Below are 15,609 nucleotides of genomic sequence, written 5' to 3' on the forward strand. Positions count from 1 at the left end.
GACGGCAAGCACGTCCGCCGGCACCAGCGCTCCAGCAGCGGGCAGAGCAGCCGGCCAGGTTCCCACGGATTGGAGTTGCGCAGAGCATGACCGGGCGAGGCGTGTTAACCTGTTGCATTGTTCTTAGGAGTATACGACAAGTCTTTGTGCGTTAACTATATTTAACATGATGTCCTAGTTTGACCAGCTACTCAGCATACAGCAGTGACCGATTATATCCTAGTGAGACTTCTTTCCGATCCCTTTACAGTTTAGTACTGAGTCTGATGTTTGAATAAATGTTTTGGCAGAACTCCATAAGTTATCGGTCAAATACTGCGGTATCCTACTAGCGAGGGAACAGAGGATACAAGACTACAACATAGACTACAAGACAAGTCCTTGCTCCCGAATTCTATGAGGCAGCTTGAGTAAACTGGCAACACCAACGCAAGCTGACACATTCCCAACACCGCACCTTCTCTTGACAGCACCAGGTCGTTGTTCTCTATGGCCCGACGCCTAGACAAAAGTACAGCAAGAAAACCTCGCTTTTATTTAGGTGAGGAGCTGAAATGGGCAAAAGTACCTCAATTTCTTTTTAACCACCGGCTTTTGCCAACAAATACAACATTTAATGATAAAGACACCCCACTGACAAATAGAATGGTGCACCAAATCTCATGTTCATTGAAGAATGGAACAATATATATGAAGTGACGAACTGTTGCATCTGGTATAAGCCAACACCAACACCCATAAGCAACTCAAACCAGATATACCTTACAATATAAACCTAGCACTATAAAACATTACGACTACAAATTAAACTTCAAGTGTTGTATACACAAGCCTCAAGTATCTGAACAACCAAAAATGCACGCATGCTAGTTATTTATTTTGGTATCATTCACTATCGTCATAACAACCACCACAGCTAGTTAAACTTACAAGCAACAACTAGAACATCTTAAAAAAAAACCCAGGACATCGTTATCCAAGAGTAACACCAAAATGCAGCAATTGGCTTTAATATATGCACTATGGATTTTGTTTGCATACATTGTTTCACTGGAATACTGTGAAACTGGGCTATCGAAGAGAATTGTCTGCCCATAGAAAACAACAAAGACAAATTCAAATATACTTCAAACCTAGCAAAGAAACAAACAATATACTGCTACCGATGTAGTTGCCCATCCACAGCTAACTATACCTACAAGTTTCATACCGATGGTATTTATGGGAATCAAGGCATTGTTTCATTGGAATACCGTGAAACTGGGCTACCGAAGAGAATTGTCTGCCCATAGAAAACGACAAAGACAAATTCAAATATACTTCAAACCTAGCAAAGAAATAAAAAATATACTGTTACCGATGTAGTTGCCCATCCACAGCTAACTATACCTACAAGTTTCATCCTGATGGTATTTATGGGAATCATGGCACAAGATTCCTCAAACCCCCAGCAGTAAAATGAAAGAAAAGAAAGAAAACAATTGAACTAGATATGTGTAGAAACATACCACAATTAACAAAGCAACAGGAGCAAATTTAAGTTAATGGGTATGCAAAACCCTAACGTTGATGCAATTAGCCAATAAAAACAACCCGAAGAAACATCCATAGACGGTTATCTCGCACGGACTGGCCAGGCAATGTGATAAGTTTAGGAAACATAATATGTGATTAGAAAATGGGAAAGGATAACAACAGTTCATACAATTGCCATCTCATATCACTGTGGTTGAGGGTTGCCAAACCTACGCCGGACTGCTGACCAGACACTCCTCATCCTGCTATGTGTCGATGATTGTGCGCCAGCAGCATTGGTTGGAAGGTCCATGCCAGCCATCTGATCGGTCAGCTCGGTGATTTGTGCCTGGCCTGTCTCCTGGACACCATTTTCACTGGCACTCCCAGCATCATGCTCCAACACAATATCCAAGGTGATCGAAAATGATCCCCCCCTGGTAACCTTCAGACTCTCGACGCACTCATAGGACACTCCACGGCATCTCTTCAGCTTCACCTTGACTAAACTAGGGCAGCCCCCATTCAGTGCTTCCATCCCACGATCTGACACCGGGCATCCCTTGATGCAGAGCTTCTTGAGCGCAGCACATCGCTCAGCCAGGCAAATGATCTCCGCATCCCCTACAGTTTCACACCCACAAAGCGCAAGCCGCTCCAGCGCACGACAGTGCTCACCAAGCATCCGGAGGCTCAACACAGTGGGGTTGACCCCAATCAAGACGAGCTCCTGCAGGTCCGGACATCCTCGTGCCACAGCCATGAGTCCGAAATCCCCAATTCGGTTTGTGCGCCATCCATCAATATGCAGTTTGCGGAGTTTGTAGCACTTCTCAGCAACACTGATGATGCCCGAGTCAGTGCACTCAGGGGTCTTGACAAGGAACAGCACCTCCAGATTTCTGCAGGCCGAGAGCGCAGCAAGGCCACGGTCACCCACCTGGAGCTTCTCAAGGTGAAGCTCAACAAGACCAGAAGCACGCGCAGTGATGACCTCCAATGGCAGGTCCCAGGCGCCGGAGCACCGCAATATCTTGAGCGTGCGGAGGTTCGGCGAGGACGCCACAAGCGGCACAAAGCACAGGGCGCTGTATAGATCCTTCAGGCAAACTGAACGCAGGGATAACGCCTGTGGAAATTCGATCTCCTCGGTAATGGCACTAGCGGCACCGGCCGTGTCTGGTAGGCCGCGGAGGCGCTTGACGGAGAGGTCCTCGAGGAGTGGGCAGGCCTGAAGCACGGCGACGAAAGCCTTGGGCCCGAAGGTGCAGGAAGCAACAGAGAGCTTGCGGAGAGCCGGCGCGGCGGCGGCGAGCGAGGACAGCCCGGTGTCAGACAGCTGCCGCAGCCCGCGGAGCTTCAGCCTGGCGAGGCGGTCCGAGGGCAGCGCGGCGGCGACCGCCGCGGCGGCGTCGTCGGCGAGGCTGTCGGCGCCGGAGCCCCGCGCGCTGCGGAGCGCGAGCTTGGTGACTGCCGCGAACCGCGCGAAGAGCGCGGGCGCGGCGTGGCCCAGCCCGGCCCGCGCGTCGAGGGAGAGGCGGTGACGCGTGGCGGCGTCGACCTCCTTCCAGCGCGCGCAGGCGAGGGAGCAGGCGCTGCGGTCGGCGGGCGAGAGCGACGCGAAGACGAGCGCGAGGATCTCGTCGGGCAGGTCCTGCGTGTAGTCCCGCGCGGGCGGGGCGAACAGGCAGGAGGAGGAGGAGGAGGAGCTGCCGCTGCCCCCCGCGGCGACCTGCACGGGCACGGTCGCGCGCGGCTGCGGCGGCGGCGCCATCGGGGAGAGCGACCTGCTGCGGCGCGGCGGGGAGTTGGTGCTGGATTTGGAGAGGTAGGAGGGGGTGAGGCCCATGCTACGGCGGCCCGGGGCGGGCGGGGGAGACGGTGGCCATCCGGGAGGCGCGCCGCGCGCGGGGGGTAGGTGCGGGCGGATCTGCCGATCTGGGAAGGGAAGGGATGGACTTGGGGAGGAATGGGGAAAGTTCCGTGCCGTGGGGGGCGAGAGTTTATGGGGACGGCGTTTCTCAGGTTGGTGTCGTGTGGTGGTGCGGCGCAGCAGCGGCGGGGATGGCGTGAGGGGCGCAGGCGAGACGGCGTGGGTTCGGGCTTTCTTGGGCTGGGCCGTGGACTCGGCCGTTCGTTGGTGACGGGTTTCTTGGGCATTGGGCGTTCTGAACTTTTGAATTTTCGACTCTGCTTCCTGTTGGGGTTGAACTCGCTTGGTTTAGCTCTGGTCATACCATTTTTCTGATCCGGCTTACCAGGAGGAGTTCGTGGCAGGAGTAGCGTGACACTTTCAGGGAGAGCTGAGGTAGAAAAAAAAAAGAAATGGTATTCATTTGGAGTCGGTGGTCTTTCAATGAGTAAAAAGAGTGCGGCGATATCGTATGGTCCATCTTATTTACTGGTGGCTAATGCGTGGTTTAACCTCAACCAAGACGAACGGATGAATTGTCATAGCTAGAACCGATACCATAGGTAATACTTCCTCTGGTCTTAATTATAATTATTATTCGTTTTAATTTTTCTATATGCATAGTTTCTATTATACTTCTATTTGCGCAAGCAGCGTGGTAGAAAGCCGATCAATTCTGAAACAAAATGTGGACTGCAAAGTTCAAACGCGATGCTGATCTTAAGGGCGTCTCACCGGACAAACAAAACAGCGGTACGTGCGGCGGAAAGTCGATTTCAGCAACGACGTGGAGATGGAAACAACGATACAAATAAATAAACAAATAATAGTGAATGTTTTAGTGGAATAGTCTTTCGAGCAGAAAGGGAAAAACTGATGCTGCCCCGGCACCAAATAAGCGTGATCCGGTTAAAACGCCCCGGCGCCCACCAAACGCACCAACACACGCCTTTTACGCCCCGCGTCTTTCACTGCTCACAGGATTCTAGCTTGCATTGCATTGACGCGAAACTTGACTACTCGTCGCGCGCCGTGCCGTGCGGCGCCGCCGGTGCGTACGCCAGAACCCCTTGTACCCAGACGACGAAACGACGGGGGCCGCCGCCAGCACGCAGCCACCCTTGGACGAGCTCAGCAAGCAACGTACGCGTACGGGTGGGTCTCCAGCTCGACCCAGCTGTAACAGACGCGACGCGAGCGCACGGCCACGCATCGTCTCCACCGCCCGCCACGGCTCGGCCCGCCGTGCGTGCACCGGCCCGGCCCGGGCCGATGAATTCCAAGCGGAGGGAGACACGCGGGCCCGCGCGCCGGTCAGCAGTCATCAGCACCGGGCGTCCGCGCCGCGCCTGGCCTCACGGATCTCCGGGCGCGCGGCGGTGGACGGAGACGCGGAGCGGCGCCCGCTTTTGGTCTGTGCTCCGGCGTCGTCGTCGGACGAGGTCACGACAGACCGGCGAGTCCGGCGGGGGTGACGGCGAGCCGCGGACGGATGCGGGGGGGTCGGTCTACGGCGGTCGCGTTCTGCTGGATGGCCGGCCCCTGCTGTCCGAATGGTCGCTGCTCCCGTGGTGCCTTTCAGAGTTCAGAATCTTCAGAAAAGTTGCTACATGCGACACCGTCGACAGAGAAGTCCCCTGGACGCAACCAGTGAGATCCTTTTCTCCGTTCCGCTCCGAGACACGATCAGATGTGCAGGTACCAGTATTAAGTGTATTCAGGCATAGGTAGATTTCTACCACGTCCCAAGCGATGCCATGCCCGATCTGCAGCTTTACTGGAAAGAGGAGCTGAGCTGCTGGTCGTTCATTCATTCAAAATAGAAAAGATGAATCATGAGTGGCATTAGCAATGGTACAATATGATAAGGTGGGATATGAAAAGAAGATTGTGTTTTTAGTATCAGACAAATTGTGGTACTACTTGTTAATTGTTCGATGGCTGCACCGAAAAGGAGGCGTCCGGTCCGGATAAGAAAAGGTGGCTGCCCGGTGGTCTGTTCTGCTTTCAGTTGGAATACTGCTGTGCTAATCCTGTCCGAACAACAGGCACCCGATCTAATCGTTCACTCGCAATCTCAAAAGACCAATCCTCTCTGTCTCGCCCCATGAAGTAGTTCGTTTCCGTACTGCGCAGCAGCATCGCTGAACTTTCTGTAGTCATCGAGTTGGTACCTGAACGGCCATGAACCACTGATGCGCTGGGATGAACACTCTGCAATCTGACACCAAGAGGGTAGTTCAATGACTTTGAGTTCTCTTTCCCCTTGGTTACAGGGGCGGAGCTAGCCGACCAAGCCACCGATATCAGCTCTATAACATAACGTTGTCAGTTCACAATATGAACAGTGCATAACAGTGATTCCTCACTGATTTTGCAAATAGTCATTGATGTCACCTGACATCGATGAACAAGCCTAGCTCCGCCCCTGCTTGGTTAGCCGTCTGTAATGCGGACGGTTATTAGTTTTTCATTTTTCAAGAGCTACTATAAACACTCAAAAGACTTTTGTTCCAGTTGCTGCACTAGCATAGATCGATGGCGCACGTAGTGCTCTCCGCCTCACCAACCAACCCCGCACAGCTTTCCACTCGCCGTATCGGAATTCCGAAGGAACCTCAGCTCCGCCTTTCGGCTGTGTGCGCCACCTATCATGAAAGGCTAAGGTAGCCATGGTCTAGGCGCATCAAATACCACTCGAATTGAATCTCGATGATCACGAGCTGCTTTTATAGGAAACTACTAGGTATAATTTCGTCTCGTCTCCGCAATTAGCGTGATCGCTGAGGAGATCCGTAGCTCTCCTGCGTGTTTCGGGAAAAAAATCGTCGGAGAAATTCGATTTGTGTGGCTGGCAATGTAGTCGTCCGGAGGGCGTAACCTTGAAGCATCAGCTGGAACGATGTCGTTCTGCACGGCTTCGGCAAATCTTGTGCCTGAGCAGGGAATCTCGGTTCTTCCGAACTATACTATGGAAGGGAGTTGCAGCGTACCTTTGGCTCAATGGGCTGCATCAAGATAAAAAGGTGTTCCTCCATGTCCTGAGAGAGATTAGTTAGGTTAGGCGGGATCCGGTGAAGATATCCGCATCGAATGCGGAGACTGAAAGTCCGAAACCCCTTTGCCTTTTTGGTATTGGACTGGCATCTTCACGAGTGGACGCCAAATCACCTGGGCTACCAGTGGGCTACCTACAATCCTGACGCGCGGTGCGTCGTGCCACTCGGACCTCGATTACGGAATGTTTTTCATCCATAGGAAGCTAGGAACGAGTTCTTCGGGTTCAATCGTGTCCGTGGAAAGGTCGGACAGTGAGGTGAGTGGTGAATCTCGCAGTGTCGCTGTCCGACTGACAGAGGCGAAGGGCGTGACCCCGAAGCATCAACCGCGGTTAGTCTTCGTATGCCTCACTGTTCGTTCTGCGCATTTTCAGCGAAATCTCCACGCTGGCTTTGTTTGTGGACAGGAAACCAGGGGTCCTGGGGTTCTCTTTAGACTACGAAAAGTTTAGTGCAGCATATCTTTGGCTACAGATCGGATGGACAGTGGAATGGATCAAGGCTCGCCTCCTTTCCCTGCTTGGAGATGGAGAGTTTGCTGAATATATTCACCAGTTCCCACATCGCATGTTGGGTCTGAAACCCCTGCGAAATTGACTGGCATTCACGGACGAGTGCCTCAGCCTGACTACCAGTGTGGGCTACATCATTCATCATTGCACGCACTGTTCATCTGAAAGCAATCCTATCTGCAGTCGAGAAATCAGAGACCACACATCTGTTTTGGATGGTAACCTGCTGATGTCCTCCTGAATTTCTCGCAGGCCTCATCAGGTGCCTTCAGACTTCGCGTGCATGACGAGAAGTTCCACGGCTACGCATGACGCATCCAAACCCGACGCAACAATTACCCACGGCTTGCACGTTACAGTGCACGTTACAGAGCTGCCGGTTACGTGCGCACCAATCTCAAAGCGGGGCATCTCAGCGCATGGACGCCTCGACGCACCTCAGGAACCCTTCCAGGCTCTCCGCCGCCGACCCGCCCGGCGCCTCCCACGCGGCCGCCATGGCGCGCGCGATCGCCGCCGCCTTCCTCCTCATCTCCTCGCCCGTCGCATTCTCCCCCATCACCGTCCGCACGGCCTCCGCCACATTCTCCTTCTCCACCGCCGAGCTCTCCAAGTTGCCCCTCGCCACCTCCACGCAGACGCCCCACTCGGCCACGAGCTTCGCGTTGAAGAACTGCTCGGCGCCCAGCGGCCACCCGAGCAGCGGCACGCCGCGGGAGAGGCTCTCGAGGACGGAGTTCCACCCGCAGTGGGTCAGGAACGCGCTCGTGGACGGGTGCGCCAGGATCCGCACCTGCGGCGCCCACCCGCGCACCAGCAGCCCCGCGCTCGCCCGCGCCGCTCGCTCCTCGAAGCCGGCCGGGAGCCACTCGGGCTTGAACGCGCCCTTCGCGTCGGACCCCAGCGGCGGGCGGAGCGCCCAGAGGAAGCGGCGGCCGCTCGCCTCCAGCCCCAGCGCGAGCTCCCTCATCTGATCCGCGCTGATGCTGTTCTGCGACCCGAAGGATATGTACAGCACCGAGCGCGGCGGGTGCGCGTCCAGCCACCGGATGATGCCGGCGTCGTCCCGCGAGTCCGACGGGGCCGGCGCCGCGAGGACCGGCCCGATCGGCCACGGCTGGACGCCGAGGCTTCTTCGGAGCATGTCGAGGCCGGAGGGTTCCAGTTCCCGGACGGTGTTGACGAGGACCGCGTCGGTCTTGCGGCAGAAGGCGATGACGCGCCGGAAGAAGGCCGTCCAGGGGTCCGCCCCCGTCGCGGGGAGCATGTACCTCGGGATCTGCGTGCGTTGGAGCACGACGCCCGGGAAGTCCGGCAGCGGGAACTCGTCGGCGGCCGTGCGGGCGTGCGGGAGGTGCTCCCACACGGAGAAGAACACGGCGTTGCCGAACGCGCCGCCAGTGAGGAACACGACGTGGGGCGCGCCCCGCGCGCGCGCGACGTCGGCCGTCCACCCGAAGAAGGCGTCGGAGACGATGCAGACCGGGGAACGGGAACCGATGCCCGAGACGAACTCCTCGAACGCGGGGCGGAGCGACTCGGAGGCCTGGAAGAAGGTGATGAACTGGTGGACCTGGATGTCGGCCAGGGAGTCGGCGCCCGGGGGCAGGCCGTGGTCGGCGGGCGAGAAGGGGAGCGCGTGGAGGCGCAGGGGAGGGGACGCCGGCGGGAGGGAGAGGGAGCCCAGGATGCGCGGGGTGGAGACGAGCGTGACCTCGAGCCCCGGGCGGCGCGCGCGGAGGAGGTCGGCCAGGCGGAGGAAGGCGGGGACGTGGCCGTGCGCCAGGAAAGGGAAGAGGATGACGTGTGGGCTTACCTTCTCTTCCGCCACCATGTTGATGGATGGAGGCGCTGATCAGTTGGGTGCGTGGGTGGGTGGAGTGGACTCGAGCACTCGACGGAGAACGCCGGCGACTGATGCAGTGATGCCGCTTGTGCTCTGAAGCTGTGACGGAAGGCTGACGCGCCGATCTGTTGGAAAGTCACCGTCCATTGCCAACTTTTTCTATGGCGTCCAATGGCGATGCCGCCAAGAGAGGGGCGACTCAACAGCAACGAGGAGAGGCTACAAGTTACTCGAAGAGGTTCATCACAATAGACGCCAATTGACAATTAAAAATTTAACAATCAGAGACTGCATATGAATTGCACCAGAGTTTTTATTGGAGCAGATCACAGATAACGCTGACTGCCTGGCTGGTCTTGTCACCAGTATAGCTTCAGTAAAATTGCAGAAACAACACTGGGACGTATGCAGATAACAGCTGAAATGTCTCAGGCAGAGAATTAGCTGAAAAATGAACATCTCCAGAGCAAGAGCTCTTCCTCCAATCTTCATGTTAGTCTGAACTCATGGGCATTTTTGAGAGACACTGCCATACAAAACCTGACACCGTATGAGACTATGAACCGCTATTATTATTTTCACTGGAACTGTATGAAACTATGAACCACTATTATTTATCACTAGAAAATTACTGACCCAAAGAATGAATGCAGACTCCCAGAACCCTACCATCAGCAACTAGAAAAGGCAGAAAAAAAGGGTATTGCCTTTGACTAATTGATCACATTATAAATACATCATGAGTTATCCTTCTTTGAAGAATCATCAGAGGCAGGTGAGGATGCAGAGCTCACCCTGGTCCTATCTTTAGACTCGCTTAGCATAACTACAACATGCCGCATCGGTGGTCTCTCGTATGGAGACAAGCTAGTACATACCAAGGCGATTTTCAAGACCTCGATCATATGATCGACGACGCTTTGGTCTTCTAAATCCAAATTTTTATCAAGGATCCCTGGACCCAAAGAATTGTCCCTGATGTAGTTTTTCACCCATGTTACCAGATCACCTCCCTGTTCCAAGGGTTGCACAGGTGCACGCCCAGTTAGCAGCTCCAGCAACACGACGCCATAGCTATATATGTCACATTTTTCAGTAACCTTCATGGTATAAGCATATTCTGGTCAAAAGCAGAGGACTATGTTAGTACTTCATAGTAAACATCAGCGTGTAGTTGCTATTACAAAATAAAAAAACCTTAATCAGTAAATGGATGCTTGTGGCATAAGGGTGGAACAGCAAGTAGATGTGAATAGCATTCAGCTAGCATTTCAGGGTACTCAGGTCTTGAGATAAACATTGCAAATCACCAAAACATGGAAACCTCTAGCACAATCACATAGTCACATCATACTAAGGTTTGAGGAATAAACAACTAGTTTGTTTTTTAATATTAATACAAAATCTAAATGACAGCATAAGCTTAAACTTTCTTCGCAATCCTTTTTGATGGGCAAACCAACATAATAAGGTGCAAAGTAACTCCAATAAAGAACAAGGGAAAAGTCCGGTTGACACCCTCGAACTACTGTAAAAGTCCGATTTTCAACCTTCAACTATAAAACCGGATAACAAGAGTCCTCCAATAGTTGAAACCAGACAAGTTTAGCACTTTGGGTGGTTTTGAAGGTAGCTTTGTATTTTTTTTAAAAAAAATCTAATTAGATCTAAAAAAATCAAAACCAATTCATATTAAATCAGAAAAATATAAAACCAGTACCAAAATTTTTCTAAAAATGTAACATATCTATTGTTGTTCTATTTGAATCTTATTTATTCAAAAATAATAGGCATAACTATAAGCAACCAAATACTATGAACATGAAAAAATTGGATCTGAATAACTGACAAGTAGAGTGCCAATAGATATGTTACATTTTTAGAAAAAATTTTGATACCCATTTCGTATTTTTTATTTAAAATAAATTACTTATGAATTTTTTAGTTTAAATTCGAATATTTTTAATTTTTCAAAATGAAAAACCACCTTTGAAACCACCCAAAGGCCAAATTTGCCCGGTTTCGGAAGTTGGATGGTCTATGTTATCTGTTTTTTTAGTTCAAGGTTGAAAATCGGACTTTTGTGATAGTTCGAGGGTGTAAATCGGACTTTTCCCAAAGAACAATTCCATCAGTAAACAAAACTATAGCATAAACTTTCATTGGTCCTGAGTAAATTATGTATATGGAATTATGGATACACCTACATCTAGTAAACTTTGTTTGACTAGCAGCTTAGAGTAAAGAGCATAAATGCATAATAGAAGATAAATCAGCAATGGGCATGCAACAGAAGTCCAATAATGAGATGTCAAGTAAACTTGAAACTCACCTGGTGCTATATAGCCATATGAACCTGCAATTGCGGACATTGACTTCGAGTATGGCATGTCGATCACCTTTGCCAACCCAAAATCACCAACATGGGCTTCAAAGTTCTCGTCAAGTAAAATGTTATTGGATTTGATATCACGGTGGATGATGCGAGGCTTGCAATCGTGATGCAAGTACGAAAGCCCTTCAGCTGCTCCAAGAGCTATCATGAAGCGTGTCTCCCAATCAAGTGAAGAAGATGATTGTCCATGGAGTAGCTCACCAAGACTGCCTCTTGACATGTACTCATAGAGTAGAAGGTTGGAACCTTGGTGGTATATAAAACTGTACAGCTTCACAATGTTACGATGTCTTATCTTTCCAAGAGTCAGGATCTCTGCACGAAAGCTGTTGTCTGTGTTGCTCCCTTCCCTGTTAGAAGCAAGCTTCTTTACTGCAATTGTCTGTCCAGCCTTCAGGATGGCTCTGTACACTGTCCCACAAGCTCCCCTTCCGATAACACAACTCTCATCAAAGTTATTTGTAGCAGTGACCAATTCCTGAAATGTATATGCATCCTTAGCAGAAACATGCATGTTAGAACCAGCTGAAAAAAGTTGCTTGTCTTGCAAGGGCGCTACTGTTTCCATTGGTTTTCTCATATGGTACACAATTATTGCAATAAGAATAAGTGAAATCCCTCCAATGACAGCCGCAACAATTGCTATGATCTTGCCCAAAGGGGGACTGACTGAATTGGATGACTGGGAACTAGATGATGACTGGGATCCACATCTACCAAGTTGTCCACCACATAGTCCTTTATTTCCAACAAAACAGGACACAGCCATATTATCAAAAAGCGGTATTGGAGGGAGGGCACCAGAGAGATAATTGTAGGAGACATTGAGCTCAAGCAAACTGGACAGATTGGCAAATGTAGTTGGGATTTCACCAGTCAGCTTGTTGTTATTAAGAAACAAACTTTCCAACAGTGCAAGGTTACCAAGCTCTGATGGAATGTTGCCAGAGAGGTTGTTGTAGCTCAAATTCAAGGCAATCTGCAAGCTTGACAGCAAGCCCAACTCCTTTGGGATTTCACCAGATAACTGGTTGCCACCAATCTGCAGTGCTGTCAAATGTGATAGTTTACCAAGAATGGGTGGTATCCGGCCAGTTAGCTTATTATCAGCAAAAGATAGCAGCTCCAGCTGTGGCAGTCTACCAACTTCATTTGGCAACGAACCTTCAAAGCTATTCTGGCTGAGATCAAGTCGTTGCAACACTGTACAATTGAAAATTTCCAGCGGTATGTTTCCACCTAGTCTGTTAGATGAGATATTGAAGACAACGAGTTTTGACAAATTACCAATTTCTCGAGGCAACTCTGACGTGAAATAATTATTTGTAAGGTCTAGCCTTTGCAGAGACTTGCAATTGCCTATCTGAGGAGGTATTGGGCCACTAAATTTGTTTCGACCCAGCTCAACTGTTGTCAAATTTACCAGATTGCAGAGATCAGTAGGGAAGCTTCCTGTCAGACTGTTGTCGCCAAGACGAAGTTGCACCAATGGTTTACAGTTGGTGATTCCATGGGGAATGTTCCCTGTGAGCATGTTAGACCCCAAATTCAACAAAATAAGGTTTGACTGCCTGCAAAGATCTTTCGGTATCTGCCCAGTAATACTGTTGTTTGAGAAATCCACCACCCAAAGTCGGCTATAAATGCCAAACCTTGGAGGTATGTTGCCTGTGAGCTTATTGTTGAAGAGTTGCAATTGTATTAGATTTCTCATGTACTGAAATCCGGCTGGAATCGGGCCAGTGAGTGAATTGATCGATAGATCAAGTTTACTCAAGTTTCTCAGCCCACACAACTCTGTAGGAATAGGGCCTGTAAGCTGGTTCTGGAAGAGGTAGAGCAAATTCAAGCCTGGTATGTTGCCCAACTCCTTCGGTATCCCTCCAGTTAAGAAATTCTCTGAAAAGTCAATCTCTTGTGCAAGAGAAAGATTCCCAATGTCAGATGGAATTGTACCATTTAATGAGTTCCTGTAAAGGTATAGCTTCTGAAGATTCGTGATGTTCCCAATTGTTGCAGGTATGGAACCAACTAAGTTATTGTCATAGAGGGCAATTGTGCCAAGACTTGTACAGTTTCCTATCTCTGGCGGAATAACACCTGAAAGCTTGTTCCCCCATAGGATTAAGTCGGTCATCAAACTCAACCTCCCAATCTCTTTAGGTAAAGGACCCTCTAAATTGTTCTGTGCAAGACCAAACACAGTTATGTTGAGGCACTCGCCTATCTCAACAGGAATGTTGCCTGATATAAGATTCTGACCTAACCGAATATTTTTCAGGTTCTTCAACTTGCCGAGTGAATGAGGTAGCGAACCAGTGAGATTATTACTGTATCCTACCAAGTCCTGAAGTGATGTCATATTACCAATCTCATCAGGTATCGGACCATGGAGCTTGTTGTTGCACAGATTAAGCGTGACCAGCTTAGCTAGCTTCCCGACCTCAGGGGGAATTATACCAATGAGGTTGTTGTTGAACAAGTTAAGCACCTCCAGATTCGACAAATTCCCAATCGTTGCAGGGATGGGACCATAGAATCCATTGAAGGATAGATCGAGTCGCGTCAGCTCAGCCAGGCCACCAATGCTAGGCGCGACAGTGCCCGAGAGGTTCATGTTGTTGAGGTCGAGAGACACCACCGCTGGGCTTGGCGCCGACGAGCAGTTGACACCCCTCCACGCGCACGGTGTTGGATCCCTCGGGTCCCAGCTATCAAGGTGGTGGAGGGTGTCGACCATCTGGCTCTTCAGCGCCAGGAGAAGCCATCCTTCATGGTTCAAGCCCTGGGAGCCGGAGGCCAGCAGAAAGGCCAGGGCCACCCCGAGGAGCAAAGCCCGGCGCTCCATCCTTGATCGAAGATTCACGAATCAAGGAAACCGCCTTGCTACGACCTTCTGCGCTCCCACATCGCCGTGGCTGGATGGTTTCCTGCACAGGACGCGAGGAGCTGTAAGAACACGGCACGAGATGATTGTTTCTGAATTTTCAAGACCCCACTGGGGCAGTACGACGCTGAACTACTATCTGAAAGCAAAGGAACTACTAGCTTCGCATTGCCATTTCTCAGACAAACTGACACGAGCAAGCAACCAAATCAAGTGAAGACAGAAAACCAAATAATAAAACAAAAATCGGCAGCAAACCAGTAATCGGCTCCTAGGAATCGAGAAGCTCACACTGCGACGAAGCACTCGCGCCAACTCTGATCCGATTTATCCACCAGAAGAAATGCTAACGCCGCTCTCAACTCCTCACCGACCACCAAACAGGAGCACACGCGAATCGCACCGTGTCCCCTGAAAGAAGAAGCACGCACGCACGCACGCAGAGGCAGGCAGGGTGGGAAGCCAAAAGCAGAGCGAGGAGGGAAGAGGGACTGAGACCATGAGACGAAAGGAAGCAAGCAAAAAAAAAAAAGCAGAACTCCCCTCAAATCACGGGATACCCCGGCCCGCTTCCTTCGGGGGGACCCAGGAGCACACCGCCGCGCACCTCCCCGAAGCAGATCTGCGAAAGGCGCGCGAGCTTTTTTCCCGCTCGCCCCCGCGGGCGGGCGAGCTCCGCACAGTGCGAGAGCAGCCCCGCCCCGCCCGACAAGGCGGCAAGGGCAACAGCGCAGAGCACCACCGAGGGGGACACACTGGTAATGCGGACCGCGACCGCGCCAGGAGCTCAACTCACCCGCTGCCTCCGTGGATGCCGGGGTGGCCGCGCTCCGCTGCTGCTGCTGATGCTGCCGCCGCCGCCGCCGCCGCAACCTCGGACGGGCCCGCGGCCAGCCCGGACGCATCCACCGGGCGGGAGGGAATGGAATGGGCGGACGTGCAGTCCGATTCGCGCCGCCGTGGAGGGAGAGGGCGGGACGTGGAGGGGAGGAGATGGAGGTGGTGGACGTGGGAGTGGGAGAAGGGAGGAAGAAGGCTAGAAGGGAAAAGGAATTGGAAGCTGGGAAATGGCAGGCAAGCACGCTTTCAAGCTCGCCCGCCCGCCCGCGATGGCGGCCGTAGCAATCGCGGGCGGTCCCTCTCCCCCCTCGATCTAGCCCTCCTTTCCCTTCTCTCTCCTTGCTTTCGCTGCCTTTGCTTTTCGTCCTAATCCGCCCGGCCCCACCCGGCACTTTTGAGTTCCATCCATGCCATGCCCTTCGCTTCCTTGGCGTGCGCCCCCTCCTCCCCTGTCCCGACTCCTTCCCGGTCTTTATTTTCTCCCGTTATTTTCTCTGTATTTAATACTAGCAGGAGTACACTGATTGCTGGTTGGGGCTCGGATTTTAGCGGGGGGCAATTTGGCAGGCAGCGTGCGCCAGCACAGTGTTCCTCCGCTGTAGCCTGTAGCGGGCGAGGACGAAGGTTCCAGAGCCGTCTGATT

At 51.7% G+C, this 15,609-nt stretch overlaps 2 protein-coding genes across 2 annotated transcripts; both read right to left on the minus strand.

Annotated features, from left to right (window-relative positions):
* Positions 1-1,513: 1,513 nt before the first annotated feature.
* LOC112901195 (F-box protein At1g47056-like) lies at positions 1,514-3,516 on the minus strand. Its single transcript, XM_025970050.1, has one exon. It carries the CDS (start codon positions 3,362-3,364, stop codon positions 1,721-1,723), a length of 1,644 nt encoding a protein of 547 aa, XP_025825835.1. The 5' UTR covers positions 3,365-3,516; the 3' UTR covers positions 1,514-1,720.
* Positions 3,517-6,978: 3,462 nt separating this feature from the next.
* On the minus strand, positions 6,979-15,279 carry LOC112900771 (probable leucine-rich repeat receptor-like protein kinase At5g63930). The gene is made up of 4 exons (XM_025969573.1): positions 14,923-15,279; positions 11,177-14,169; positions 9,584-9,964; positions 6,979-8,849 (listed from the first exon to the last, which is right to left on the minus strand). The coding sequence occupies exons 2-4, from the start codon at positions 14,085-14,087 to the stop codon at positions 7,411-7,413; spliced, it is 4,731 nt and encodes a 1,576-aa protein (XP_025825358.1). The 5' UTR covers positions 14,088-14,169; positions 14,923-15,279; the 3' UTR covers positions 6,979-7,410.
* Between the last annotated feature and the right edge of the window lie 330 nt (positions 15,280-15,609).

This window comes from Panicum hallii, chromosome 7, assembly GCF_002211085.1.
Source record: "Panicum hallii strain FIL2 chromosome 7, PHallii_v3.1, whole genome shotgun sequence".
Taxonomy (NCBI): domain Eukaryota; kingdom Viridiplantae; phylum Streptophyta; class Magnoliopsida; order Poales; family Poaceae; genus Panicum; species Panicum hallii.